Here is a 12,846-nt window from a genome sequence, read left to right on the forward strand (position 1 = left end):
TCTGTCTCTTTTTTTTTTGAGGGATCAATTAGTAATTGCTTACTGTACTGTCCCCCACTGAGAATCCTAGATCTTCAGCGGGGCTCCTTGCAGGTCAGATGGTTCATGTTTTTAGAGTTTTTTTGAAAGAGGCCTCAGTTTTAAAATTTAAATGTAAGGTCTTACCAAAACTGGCAAGAATTTAATTCGTGTGGCTTCTATCAGACTTCTGTATTCAGTTCATATAGGATTTGTGGGTGCTGACTATGTGTATACGTGCAAGTATGTGTGCATGCATGCATACCTAATAAAAAACAGAGACACCAGGTAATGAAGTGGCAGTGGCTGTACACTTTGCAGCGGTCTTTCTAACTTTTCCCCTTGTGCCGTGCCTCTCCTTTTCAGTTCACCTCTGGTGCAAACATACGCTGCGTAACTCAGCTCTCTGCTCTGATTCACAGGCAGTGGTATTTACGGTGTAAACGGAGTGCTTGCACTGCTGGAAGACGTGGACATGGTCCTGGTTTTGTCACCTTGGAAACTCTGCTTCTGACAGTGTTTTCTTCTCAGATGCTTTATCTGCTCTTTATGGTTAACACAGCCATCCTACCAGTGTTGTAAGATAGTGGGCATGGCAGTTATGCGTCTGTTGTCTGCCTTAGATAAATGAAAACCCTTTTCCTTTTCTGAAAATAGCTTCACAAAGAGAAACAGAAAATTCCTGTAGAAAATAGATCAACATAATACACCCCGATTACACTTCCCCCCCCATGTGTGTTAGATTAGGAGCTTCAATTTTAAGGTGACAGCAGCTTCCCATGTAGATACATGGCAGGTCAAGAAAAAAAAAAAAAGTTGGAAAAATGTGATGTAACTTACTATTGTTTTTTTGTTTGTTTTTTTTTTTAGGGGTGTGGGGTCTTAAACTACTTTAAACTACAATAGTGTTGAATAAGGGCTAACAACTCCTTATTTAGGACCGTGACAGCAGTAGCACTCTCTCAAGAACCACAGAGAAGGGGATTCTAAGCGTAAAGGTTGATCTGACCAGAAAGTGACCCACAAAGTTGCTTTTCATAAGATCTTAGTGTCTTGTTAAAACTCCACTACTAGTCATGGCCGTGAGAGGTTAGTAAGTGGTGCATGTTTTGGAATCAAATGTTTTGTTTTTTTTATTCTCTCAAAATCTGATGAGGACAAAAGCGTTTGTAAAAAAAGAAAGGAGTTGACAGGGGTTTCTGTCCCGGGAGAGCTGCACCGGGGACAAAGTTTGGGTCGCTGCTGAACAGCTTTGCAGAGGTTACATCGCCCTCTTGTGTGAAGCCCCAGTCATTTTGGTATGAAATCTGGTTGAATCGGGAACGCAGAATGTATGTTGGCTTCCTTTTGGCTTTGCTTTTATAAAACTAGACCCCATGAAATGCCACGTGTGTGGTAGACCTGCACTCTGTGCACATGCACCCTTTCCCCTCCTGACTGTCCCAGGGAGATGCAAAATAGGGTGTTGGATGCTTCCAAAACTTTTCTTCACAGTTTCGCTTTGCAGCATCAAATTATTGAAATTCTTCAGTCAGTTGCACTGACACCTTCAGAAACTTGAACCTGCAGATACCCCGCTCAGATATTTAATTCAGCACCACAAGTGAAATGGGTCGGGGTGGGGTGGGGTGGGGAGTCCACATCAGTCTTAAAATCACCTGGTAATTTTGCTGTAATTAGGCACTGATGGAGTGACAGGTTTGTTATTCTAACTTTGTTTTGTCTTCTTAATTTAGAATTAAAATATACTGGTGGAGCAGTTTGTGCAAGTAATGTGGTGGTCCAGGTTTCCAGATAGCTTTCCTGAACCGTGCTTGGCTTTGTCAGTTCTGTTGCCCTGTTAGATTTACGAGTGCTTTACAAGCTGGCACAATCAATGTCATCTTTTCTTTTCTCTTTCCTTTCCAATCAATAAAAAGGCAAAACAAGTATTTTCTCTCTGTCCATTTTGGCATGAAGCCTGTGTATCAAACAGAAACATCATGTTCTTGGCTTAGCAGCCGTATTGCAGTATCCAATCAGCAAAGAAAATACACAGAAAACAAGGAAAGAAGCCTTTGTATTACACAAAAAGACTGTGTTGAACACAGTTCATCAACATGTGAAAGCATATGAAAGGGTTGCTCATGTTGATGCTCTATAAATATTTAGTAATCATGTATAACAATAGTTTGATAAGTAAGTAGATATTGATGGAGTTCCTGAGAACTGGAGATTGATTGGAGGCCTACTGTACAGAATAATTGTATTTATTTTTAAACATTTCCTTATGTTGCTGTGTCACATGTGTGGAAACAGTTCTATTATCTTTATAAATTACAGTGTGTGAATCAGATTTATATAAGTCTTTTGAAGCAATGTGCTTGATGTTTTCTTCTCTTTCTTGCAGGCAGAAACTATGAATGCCAGCCTCTTACGTGTTCACCTTGAATGCAGTTTACCTAATGATGCATATCAGCAAGTTAAGGTGTGTTTTATTATCATTTTGTATCTATTTAAGTCATCTTATTTTAATCCAAGTTTAAAGGGGCACTTCCCAGAACTCTAGAAGTTCTAGCCACAGTGCAATTTCCATTGTCTCAGTTTAAAGGGGAATTGTGTTTTTAGCTATGCTTTTATAAAACCATACCCTATGGTATAAATAAAATGTCACACACATCACACTGTAACCTTCAGGAGAGGGGGAGGTAGAAAAAGACACCCAGTCCTCTGGAAAAACCGAAACCCAGCCAAACAGGCTAAGTGTTGTAACGCGTAGGTGTTGCAGCACTTACATGGAGTACAAAAGTGATCGGATTCCTGTAATTTCTTTTCTCCAGAAATGTTTCACATGTTTCTGGTTCGTGCTGACCTGGGATCATTTTGCCGAGAAGGGTGCAGTGGGCCGTCTGGGCTCAGGAGGCTCTGGGGGTGGCCATGGCGTGGGGCAGAGCTGAGGAGGGGACAGCTTGTTAGCAGAAAAAAAGTCCTCCTAAAGCCCTGAGCCTCCAGGACAGGAGGTCTGCTCCTCCTGGGCAGTGCCATCCGAAGCTCCTCTTCCCCTCTCTCCTCAAACGTCCTCACACAGTAGATGGGCGCTGGCTGGCAGCCACGGTGGTGCTCGGTGGGGTGATTGTTGGGTCAGACACATAGGCCCGTGCCGCCGTCTGCGGCACCTTTCTCTCATCAGGTGCGAGGAGGCCCAGGCTCCACAGTTGTTTCTCTGTATGTTGCACGTTGCATGGGGTCCTGCGCTGTGTTAGTCCCGTGTGTGATTCTTGCGTTGGTTGGTGGGTAAGGCCATGCATGAGGGCACCTGAGCGGCCGAGATGGCGCACAGTGTGGTTGCCCGCTTTCTGTTGCGAGCTTCCCGAGGGCACCCCATCCCTGCGCTCCGGTCTTCACAGCAGCCTTCGCCCCAGCTCCTGGCAGCCATTCCAAGTGCTGAGCGTTTCTTGGGTGCTGTGCGAGTGGTGAACGGACACCTTGTTCCCAGAGATGCTTCCCCACTCCCGCTGTGCCTCCTTGCAGCACTCCAGGTCAGCTGGAGGTGTTCTGGGGGAGCTTTGGAGAGCAGCCCCCCTGCCGGGGGCCGGGGGTCTCTCCTCCTCTTCCACCCGACCAAATTAGTCCTCCCGGTTGGGCATCGGAGCATTTTAGTAACCTTCATGGTGCCGCGCAGGACCAATTTATGTTACTCACCGTTGATTGTCTAGTTTTGTTTTGATTTGTTGGCTTTAATTTTTTGTGAAATGCTGTCCTGTCTTTGTAGTTGCCAAGACTCCGCTGTCTTAACAGCAGCCACTACTTAGAGAAGGAAATAGGATCCTATTTGTATTTATCTGAAGTATTCTAGCCAGGCAGTGTTTTCTGTTAAGAATTGTACATGTATGTTTGTTTTTTTTAAAATTACTTCAGTGAGAAATGGAGACAAAAAACACAAGATTTGGAAAAATTAACTATAAACAGACCAGGGAACATGAACTGTCTTCCTACCATTAAGACACATGCATCAGTCTGTTTATGGCACATATTATTGAAGGCAGAGGATTTTACAAAGGAAACTGTTTTGCAGTCCCTGAGGTGAGACTGAACAAGACAGTATAAATTTGCATTCTTTCAAGGTCCAGTGTCTGTTTTAGTTGGTTTTCATCTTTGTTTTTGCTGTGCTGTCTGTACCCGCTCTGTCTTTGGTTTCTGCTGAGATTTTAGCAGAGGTCCTAATTACTCCTGTTTTGCTAGCCCTTTGGTGCTGCAAACCTTGTTTGTTAGATAATACCTTTGATTAACTTCTCAAGATATCTTACTATAATGAATTTTTCCTGCTCCCTCCACCACCACACACACACCATATCTCCTTGTCTCGCTCCAGAGTTGCTGTTTTATGTCCGGTGACCCAGTGCTGCTAGAAATGAGCTTAATGGTAAGAATGGAAGATGCCCAACAAGATTTTGTGGAGCACAGACAATACTTACTGGAGAATCTTTTTGTAGTTTACGTAGCAATGGTAAAAACGAAGACCTCGGGTAAGTCCTAAATACAACTGTTAATCGTAGTAGAGCTTGATTTTATTACCTAAGTTGTAATTTGATGGGCTAAACTGAATCAAATTCAGTATGAGTCAGATGTTGCGAGTAAGGGAAGACAAATCAGTTTAGTTAAACAGAGCTTGTCAGCCATTTTATTTAGGGCAGTTACTGTAAGCGCAGTCTTCATAAAGGTAACAATAGTAAACTTGTAAGCTACATCTGTTCCAGTCTTTAGTCCCCCATGCTTATGCATTTGCTTAAATGGTATGGAAGGATGTCATGGTCCTTCATTTTCTACAACTGCATTTCTGGTTTCCCGTTAATTAAGTTAACCATAATAGGACTATGAAGTTTGTACAGTACTGGGGATAGTGGCCATTGTGGAAAGTAGGGTAATGTGGTAATACAGGCGCACTCATCATTTTTTCTTGTAAATTAGAATTCCACAGGCAAAACAATCAACTCCTTGCGGTTTTTTTATGCTACAGTTATTGGGTGAAGAAGTCCTCTAAATCCAGGGAATTTTAAATTATTTGTAGGGCTTTGCAGTCTGTTTGAATAGCTTTTTTTTTACAATATCTGCCAGTTTTACTTATGATTGAAGAAGTAGAAGAAGGACCTGCTTAAGAATCCGGTTTAAAATAATATTTTTAGCATACTAGTTAGAAAAGATAAGGATCTTTTTGTCTTTTGAGAAATTCTGTTCAAGATATAGTCACAAAACAAGATACACTGTTCCTTCTGTGCCTATTCTGTGATGTGATATTTAGACAGCGCTGAAACTGAAATGGAAATCCTGCTGTAAACCTTGTTTTCCTGCTGGTGAGATGCCAGTGCTTTGTTAATGTTGAGTTGTGAATGTACTTCTCTTCTGTTGCTGGTAGGGGATTGTTCATATTTGTCATGTCGGGGTGCTCACTGTTAACACCTTTGCTGCTTAAAGATAACATAAGAAGTATGTTCTTAAGGCTATTTTCTGTTAAGTATAATGCAATCCTCGCTGTGTTAGAGGTTGGTCATATAAGTCCTTTGGACTTGCTGTTGGTGGAAAGTTCCATGTCTTGCTTCATCAGTACTGCTGGTGGCTTTACCATATCAAACAGCAATGCTTGCTTGCCTTCTGCTTGTGTGATTAAATGGGAGATGTGGTCCTGAGGGAAGGATACGACAGAAGGCAAGGTGCTGTGTTAGTCTCAGTGTACAGCGCGTGTTAGCACCTAGAGTGGGACAGCAGGTAGGCAAGGTCTGCACAGGGGAGCTAGCCAGCTGGAAAGGTTGAAGAAGAGTTACGTGCTTTAAACAGCTCAGGTATGTGGAGCATCTGCTCACTCAGTGAACATCTTGAACCCTCTTTTGGAAGCTGGTACATGTAGTTTTGCTTTCAAGCAGCTGAGTAAAGCACTCTCCTTATTAGAAATTGTGCCTGGTGAATTGAGAGAATGTCCTTTTGTGTCAGCCTGCACCTACTGGTGTAATTCAGGTATAAGCCAGGGCTAGAACTCGGTCTTCCTTCATGGAAGTGTGGTGACCACCCTGGTATAATAGTTGTCTATTGTTCTTTTGGTGCTCTACATCTTTGTAGTGTCTTGTGGATGAGAACATAGCTTTGCCAGTGGCAAAGGGTAGTCCACCTTATCAGCAGGTGAAATAGCTGTACCACCTTATCAGCAGGTGAAAGCTGAGTTAAACCTATCTGCTGTTGCTTTAGTCAATACAACACTACCCTACCAAGTGATAGGACAATTCCTGTTTTAAGCCCAAAAGCTGTTAAGCACCAAATCTGGCTTCACATTGTCTCTGGAGAATGTTTGCTGTTCGAAGGAGGTGAGCCAGGATCTTGCATAGCTGTGTGCATGTACGGAAGAGTTTTTTACTGGCCTCTGTTGTGCTATTGGTAGGGTGGCCCTTAGACTTAGAAAATTTATGGCAGCGTCAGCCATCCTTCTTTTCTTCATTTGTGCCTCCTGTCTCACTGCCTGTAGCAAAGGGGGGGAGTTGTGGTCCATCTTGAATTTAAGATGCCGTGAAGGAAGATTCCCTGTTGACGCTTGACTTTATATTTGCGGCCAAAAGCCTTGTTGAGTGGATTTTTACTCCTTTATGAAACAATCGCCAGCTCAAGACATGAATAGTTTCTCCTTTTCACAAGGGTAGCTGTCACACAAAGATTTTTAAATTTTAGATCAGGATTGCTGCTCATAGGAGTATCTGACAAAGCAAGAATGTTTCAATCCTTGTGAACTTACCTCCATGTTCATTCTTTTGGACAGGTGATTCCTCAGTAGATGTGTATGTCATGCATTCTGGCAACAGCCTTGTGCATATACAGGTAATCATGGGCTTCAGGATGTTGTGTTTTAGGGTGTTTTATTTCATTGGGAAATGAATTAGCCCACTGGCTTACTCTCTAGTGGCAGATTGATTTTGGTGGTGGCAAACATCTAATAGATCTTTTAGATGATTAGTTGTAGTTCAGTGATGGTTTGTTTGGTTTTTTTAAGACATGAGAGCTGTTAACTTGAATAAAAATCCAGGGGTTGATTTAGAAGATGTGAGAAAATGGCAGATATTGGCTTGCAAATATGACAAGAGGATGCACTAATACAGGAGCTACAATAATAATGGTAGTACTGCTAGAAGGATTATTGTGTCTTGTCTTCATGCAGGGAATACGGCAGTTGTCACAAAAAGACACATCACCTGTGGAGTTTGAGCCAGTACTGCTATCTTCATCATCTACTAACTTTACAAAAGTTGCTTCTATTCCTTGTAAAGGTACAGGATATGTATACTTACAGATAATATGATTAAACAGGATTTGATTACAAAAGGGTAGCTTTTTCCAGCAGATAAAGACCCTGAAAGATCTCAAAATCAACTTGTCTGAACTTTTGAGAAGGATGATGAATTCTTTCTGCTAATTGTTTCCACCATTTTTATGTATATACGCTTCCTCTTATGCCAGTTGAAGGCTCTAAGCTATACATATTTCAAAAAGGGGAAGAAAACGTTTGCTAAAATGTTAGCTGATTTTACAGTAAGCATAATTATTGAATATGCTTTTTCAGCATACTTTTGTAATTTGTGGTTATTTTTCTGTTTCCAATGTATTTTCTAAAAAGGCTATTGTGCTTGGGTGGTCATTTTCTATGACATTTCTTGGCAGGATCATTGAAGAGGCTTGCCTGAGACCAGGCATGTTTGTGGAAGAGCAAAGATTAACATTTAAGCATTGCTAACTCCAGCCTGTTTCCTATTCTGACCACTAGACTGCAGTGCATAGACTTTATAAACATTTATGAAGCAGGCTGCTTTCATAATGATACTCGGGGACTTGTTTTTTCCTAGCAAAAAAAGGCAAGAAATAGGGAAGAAGGGAATATATATTAAGTCATTCTTTTTTTCAGAACAGTTTTGATTTATTAAAAAGAGGTGGTGTGCATGGATAAGTAAGAATTGCTGTGCCAGTGGCACGTGGTTAAAACTGATCAGGTTACTCTTCTTGACCTCGTTGTGCATGTTTTTTGAAGGTGTATAGCATTCATAAATTCTTCTTAAAGCAAGGTTTGGAACCTCTGAAAATTAGGACATAAGCAATTAGATGCTTTGCTCACCTATGTGAGAATTGGATCAGCAAATATTCCACTTTGTAGTGTTCTTCCAAATCCTCACATAAAAATCGTTGTAGATGTGCTTTCGCTCTGGCTGATGTGTTCTCCTGCGTGTCTGTTCTTTGCCCAGCTGCATCCTGTGACAGGGAAAGTCCCTACGCTGACAGCAAGAGGAATAATCTGTTGGAAGGCACTGCAACACTAAAAGCCTGTCTTTCCTGTCCTGTGATGGAAGGGTAGGTTGACAGTGGATTCTTGTTTGTTTGTTAACATTCACTGATACTACAAGAATAATACTGTACCTTACTTTTAAGAGATGAGATTAACTTGCTTTGTCACCCAGCGATTCCAAGGACAGTGAAGAGGCTTCTTCCTACTGTTGCTGTGTCATTTGCCGAAACGGACTTGTGATATTTCAAGCAATAGTTCTGTAGTTTATCCAGGAAGAATTTGAGGAGACACCTTAGCAGCCCATATCATATAAATGTTGCTTAGAGTCTGTGATAAAATTTCCACTCCAGTGCAGAAGCAGGATAGTTACAGAAAAAAATTGTAGTCTTTTCTTCATTCATCTTTTGCTAATTTCATCAAAACTACCACATCACGGAGCAGTAGGCAATGTTGTACTATAGCATAGCAAGGGGGTAGAGTGATTACCTGCCTACCTCTTTTATACTGTACTTGTCAATTTTTACTCTGATATTATATGTAGGTATTCCAAAGGAAATAATTTTGTTCTTTCTCCTTAAAACCTTAAAAGAGCCTTATTATGCAGGAATACTACAGTTCTCTTCTGTGGACCGCTTATGCGTGCTCAAGGACAATTGCAGATGTATTTATTTTTATTTCTGTATTTACTTACAGGTATTTTGACGTAGATCCTTCTGCAGCATTGTTTCATATAGAACCACACCATAATACTTCAGGGTTTTGGTCCATATGGTTTACAAACAATTTTGACTTCAGCATTGAACTGAATGAAGTCTTCATCGCCAGAGAAGTGAAGAACATTTTAAAGGTAAGTATTATTTCTGCTTCATATGATGTTTTGTCTTTGATGAAGGATACAGTACTCTGACATACAGAATAGATTGTTTGAAGAACTCTGTGTTCTCAGAGCTGGTTAAAATCAGTTAAAAATAAAGGTATATGTAAACCTGTAACTGTTAAGTTCTGACAAGCTTACTCTCTCAATAGGAATTATTCACTGTCAGGCTTGGTTTTGTATTGTTTTATTAGCAACTTTCTTTCATTTGAATTGCAGCTACAGATGCATCAAATTATAGACCATTGCTCTGTTCTCAGAATTGTTGCATGTGTTTGTGCTCTATAGGATTCAGCATTTCTTCATAGGCTGTAATGGTAATGGAAGTCTTTCGTACGTAGATGAGCTTTGAAGTTTAGAAGGCGAAGCCAATAATTTACTCGTGCAATTGCTTGATTCAAACCAGGCAAATCTGGTTTATGAATAAGCATATGATGTAGGCATCTAATTGGCTCTTCGTATATTTAGATAGGAGATTTACATATGTGCACTGCTTGGATCAGTTATGGGCACATATGTGTGTGTAATAACAGCAAAAACATGAAGGAAGAGAAAGTTTACATTCTTCAAGGTACTGCTTGCACCAAAAATACTTGTACCAATTTTAATTCAGTTGTCATTTGATTCTTTCTAGATTCTGAACTTTGCCGAACCTTTGACTCTACCTCCAGGCTGCTGGAATGTATTTTCTTTGAAGCTCGGTGTGAAAGACGTTGTAACAAATGTGCTTTCTAGTATTTGTTTGGCCACAAATGTGGGAGTAATGTTTGAAATACCTCTGCAGATATATTCGACTGTGTCCAAGGTACCGTATTCAGTTGTGTTGAATGATGATTGTGCACTGCAAACTGAACTGCAGCAGCCTCTTTCTTAGGCCAGAAACATGTCCCTTAGTCCCAAAAGAAAAACTCAGTACCAGACCTCTCTGTGAAAACCGTTCTGTAGCTTGAGAGTTTAAGCCCCCCGAGCTGAACAGAGATGGAACTGCAGTTCTCTACACAGCCTTCATTATTGTCTTTGACTTACCCAAGTTGTGCACTGAGAAACTGGAATTTGTCCTCTTGTTTTGCCATATCTCAGTTTTAGGTTTTGTTTTGTTTTTCCAGCAGGGAGACCTTCGTTTTGAAGCAACTGCCTACTGTGATATTCAGTGTTACTTGGGAAAGTCTGATTCAGGTAGGCTTGTCTTGGTTTTTTTTGGCATCTGACAGTAGGTTTATTATAGAAAATTCATTTTATGTATCAGGACTTGTATGAACAATCTCAATATTCTCATTACAAGTACTTAGTTTTATGTCTTTTAAAAATATCTACTTTTCTGGGAGTATATAAAGCGATTTCAGTAACCTGTATTGAGTACACTGTGCAGTATTTCATACCTCTTATTCTATAGCACATGCTAAGCTATTGTTCTGTCTTGAAACATTTTTTGGGGACTTAATATTGTCCTGTAAGTTCTCATTGGTAATGTACTGCTCCTTGCTTTCTTCATACACATGTTGTCTGGAGATGTTGAGGTAGAATGATAAAGCTGTCAACTAGCTCAGTATGATTAGAAAATGTGCATACTGTGGGTCCAGATCCTGGGAAGTCTTTGATGAAAAACAAATGTTGACCAATATTCTGCCTTTAGCCAGAGTTAAATATGTTTCTCGCAGCAATAATTTCATAGATTTCTGTGAAAGATGATTATCAGGATTATAAGACAGCATCCTTAATGGTGCATCATGTGAAATAGAAAGAAGGGGTCTCATTCTTTCTGGAACTGAGGAATCTACCCCCAGATACTGTAATGCTGGGAGCTGTTTTAAATACCTGGCTGGCATTTTCCAGAATACAGTGTTAGGTATTACACGGGCATGATACTGCCTGATGAATGTTGAATTTGATGAAAGCTGATTCAGAATAGTGGAGGTTTTTTTAAACTCTGCTCAGTAAGGATTTTCAGTAGGCAGCTGGGTGCCATAGGCTGTAAACGTTTGAGTGCTCTGCTGAGTGTTTTTTCAAGATGATGCTTTCCTAAAATGTGTTTTCATATGAGGCTATGAAGAAGGCGATAGTAATCAGTCAAACGTAAAAAGGAGAGTTGAGGTGAGAATTAAGATGACATATGGAAACATGTGGCTTGAAGAATTACTGATATCTATGCACACTTAGGTACATATCTTAGAAACAAGTGTTAGTGTTTTGTTTGTTGATTTATTTTTTTTTTTTAATCTGTATAAAGGAATGTTGCTGCTAGAAGTGAGTCCTTCCTGCTTACTTTCCTTCCATTCTAAAAATACACGTAATCAGATCTTTACGTACAGATATTCTGCCTTCTGATTTAGGATACTAGTATTTGTTAAATAGAAAAGTCTAATGCACAAGCTTGAAAATACTGACCTAAAGAACTGCATTATTCCAATCATCGTTAATCTCAATTGGTTACTTCAGACACTAAGGATTATAAAATAGTGCATGTATTTTCAAAATAAGCCATTTCTGTTTTCTTTCAGAAGAAAGTTGTTTTTCTAACTCCTTTCTGCTATGTGAAAATGCTTGAACCAATGTGAGTCTACTCTTTCTAAAAGGCATTAATCTTTAGACTGATTTAAAGCCTTGCAATTTTATCTTAAGAAGAATTTGAGACAATTACCAGCACACCAGAAAGAGAAGCTGAAATGAAAACACCATTTCTGCCAAACTGGGCTTTGTTTTGCTCCCTGCTGTGCTGTGATATTATAATTTTGTACCACTAGGTAGGGACTAGTATATAATCTTGGTACTTGATTGGCATCAGTGGAGAGTTCTGTGTAAAGAATACTGATAACATGATGACTTATCAATGGCATCCATTAGAAACAGCAGCAATAAAATGGGCTTACTTAGAGCATACAAAGCTTGTGCAATACCCATACTCTTGTTCGCATATAGAACTGGTGTTGTTTCTCAGATAATTTCTTTAAGTGAATCAGATTTGTACAATAATATATATACCCTCACGTATGCTTGCTTTGAAGGGAGAAAGTGGTTACCTTTTTCTATTTTTGTGTCAAGACCCTTTGCAGGTACTGATTACTCATGTTCAGAAGTAGATTGATGAAAGGAGTAAATGTTATCTCTGTAAAAATACGAAAAATCTGTTATTGTTTTAGCAAATCTGCTTTGGCAAAAGAGTCTCTCTCTGGACCGTTCTGCCTGGGATGTGGATTCTGAGCTTGCAAGTGACCTTTATGAAAGATGGCAAAAAATAAGACATGGGGAAGCCTGCAGGTCTGTATAGCATCTGTTGAGGTTCTTAATTCAAGCCAGTACAGTGTTGTAAGAAAGAATATATCTGCTCTGAAGTATTTTTAATTAGAAAAAAAATTTTTGACCTACCTGCACTTAAAAGTTAGTTACTTTGAAGCAGCTGGAGTTGCAGAGTACCCCAGACACCCCCAGCTTCCATTTCAAGGCGCTGCCAGCCATGAGTAAATGTTTCAGATTCCCAAACTTCAGAATGTAAATAATGTTCTGAGTATAATAACCCCACCACAGCTACCCAGTGTGAAAGCAGGCAGAGCATGTCTTACCACGTCATTTATGAAATTGTGTGAGTCCAACAAGGTGGTATAGTAGTCCTTTCAGGATCAAGATCTTTCAATATCTTTTATGGTATTTAGTCCCTGCCCTAATGGAT

The 12,846-nt window shown here is 40.1% G+C and overlaps 1 protein-coding gene across 4 annotated transcripts in view; it reads left to right on the top strand.

Moving 5' to 3' along the window:
- Window positions 1–12,846, top strand: part of TMEM131L (transmembrane 131 like) — an 82,965-nt gene that overhangs the window by 44,400 nt on the left and 25,719 nt on the right. For all 4 annotated transcript variants that reach the window (XM_055795375.1, XM_055795377.1, XM_055795376.1 and 1 more), the window contains 9 exons: window positions 2,408–2,485; window positions 4,370–4,523; window positions 6,797–6,855; window positions 7,193–7,301; window positions 8,268–8,373; window positions 9,002–9,155; window positions 9,817–9,987; window positions 10,289–10,358; window positions 12,320–12,437. In XM_055795375.1, the coding sequence (XP_055651350.1) occupies window positions 2,408–2,485; window positions 4,370–4,523; window positions 6,797–6,855; window positions 7,193–7,301; window positions 8,268–8,373; window positions 9,002–9,155; window positions 9,817–9,987; window positions 10,289–10,358; window positions 12,320–12,437 (1,019 nt within the window). The remainder of the gene's footprint in view (window positions 1–2,407; window positions 2,486–4,369; window positions 4,524–6,796; window positions 6,856–7,192; window positions 7,302–8,267; window positions 8,374–9,001; window positions 9,156–9,816; window positions 9,988–10,288; window positions 10,359–12,319; window positions 12,438–12,846) is intronic.

The sequence above is a fragment of the Falco peregrinus genome, chromosome 2 (genome assembly GCF_023634155.1).
Source record: "Falco peregrinus isolate bFalPer1 chromosome 2, bFalPer1.pri, whole genome shotgun sequence".
Taxonomy (NCBI): Eukaryota; Metazoa; Chordata; class Aves; order Falconiformes; family Falconidae; genus Falco; species Falco peregrinus.